The sequence below is a fragment of the Austrofundulus limnaeus genome, unplaced genomic scaffold (genome assembly GCF_001266775.1).
Source record: "Austrofundulus limnaeus strain Quisiro unplaced genomic scaffold, Austrofundulus_limnaeus-1.0 Scaffold2894, whole genome shotgun sequence".
Classification (NCBI taxonomy): Eukaryota; Metazoa; Chordata; class Actinopteri; order Cyprinodontiformes; family Rivulidae; genus Austrofundulus; species Austrofundulus limnaeus.
The window spans coordinates 6,194-7,554 of record NW_013955296.1 but is presented as its reverse complement, the minus strand read 5'-3'; the positions used below and the strand labels follow the sequence as shown (position 1 = coordinate 7,554).

The window sequence follows — 1,361 nt, the reverse complement described above, 5'->3', positions numbered from 1 at the left end:
GAGCGAAGCCCTTCTCATACGGGACCGAGGAGAAGGCGTCGTCGGGGTCCACGTCCTGCAGACTGGGGACCAGGTTAGTCAGAGGGTTGTTGGCCCCAAAGGTGTTCACCTGAGGACAGGAGGACCAGGTGAGAGGGACAAAAGGACCTGAAACTAACTCAGAGCAGGTAGACTGGGTCCAGGTCCTCACCGAGTCCTGCAGTTCCTTCCAGCCCCCCATGGCTTTAAACTGTCTGAAGGGCTCCCCGTGCATGGACCTGCCAATCATCCTCTCCAGGTACACCGTGTGGCCCTCGTTCAGCCTGCAGGACACACCTGAGTTACCTGAGGCTCACACAGACCAGACTCACCAGACCAGGACCAGGACTCCTGTCTCGGATTACCAGAAGTGCTCCCAGGTCTTGTTGGTCACCAGGTTCCCGGTCCAGCTGTGGGAGATCTCATGAGCGATCACCTGAGACAGAAGAACAAGAATCAACTTACCTGCAGCAGGTGCAACATCAGCTGAGGGACAGGTGAGACACTCACGTTGGACAGGGACTTGTCTCCAGCCTGATGGGACAGACAGCAAACACCTGCTCAGTGCTTAGGTCAGAGGACAGGTGAGGACAGGTGAGGACGTGAGGACAGGTGAGGACATGTAAGGACATGTGACGACATGTGAGGACAGGTGAGGACATGTAAGGACATGTGAGGACAGGTGAGGACATGTGAGGACAGGTGAGGACAGGTGAGGACATGTAAGGACAGGTGAGGACATGTAAGGACATGTGAGGACATGTGACGACAGGTGAGGACATGTGAGGACATGTGAGGACATGTAAGGACATGTGAGGACGTGAGGACATGTGAGGACATGTGAGGACATGTGAGGACATGTGAGGACATGTGAGGACATGTGACGACAGGTGAGGACATGTGAGGACATGTAAGGACATGTGAGGACAGGTGAGGACATGTGAGGACATGTGAGGACATGTGAGGACAGGTGAAGACAGGTGAGGACATGTGACGACAGGTGAGGACAGGTGAGGACAGGTGAGGACATGTGACGACAGGTGAGGACAGGTGAGGACAGGTGAGGACATGTGACGACAGGTGAGGACAGGTGAGGACAGGTGAGGACAGGTGACGACAGGTGAGGACAGGTGAGGACAGGTGAGGACAGGTGAGGACATGTGAAGACAGGTGAGGACATGTGAAGACAGGTGAGGACATGTGACGACAGGTGAGGACATGTGAGGACAGTTGAGGACAGGTGTATGTTTACCAGCAGAGTGGGCGTGGCAATGGTGAGGACAGGTGAGGACATGTAAGGACAGGTGAGGACATGTAAGGACAGGTGAGGACAGGTGAGGACA

The 1,361-nt window shown here is 55.1% G+C and overlaps 1 protein-coding gene across 1 annotated transcript in view; it reads right to left on the bottom strand.

Annotated features, from left to right (window-relative positions):
* Positions 1-1,361, bottom strand: part of lta4h (leukotriene A4 hydrolase) — a gene marked incomplete in the record, with an annotated part of 8,491 nt that overhangs the window by 1,072 nt on the left and 6,058 nt on the right. The window contains 4 exon segments of the mRNA XM_014000288.1: positions 1-109; positions 191-302; positions 384-454; positions 529-552. Of these exon segments, the coding sequence (XP_013855742.1) occupies positions 1-109; positions 191-302; positions 384-454; positions 529-552 (316 nt within the window).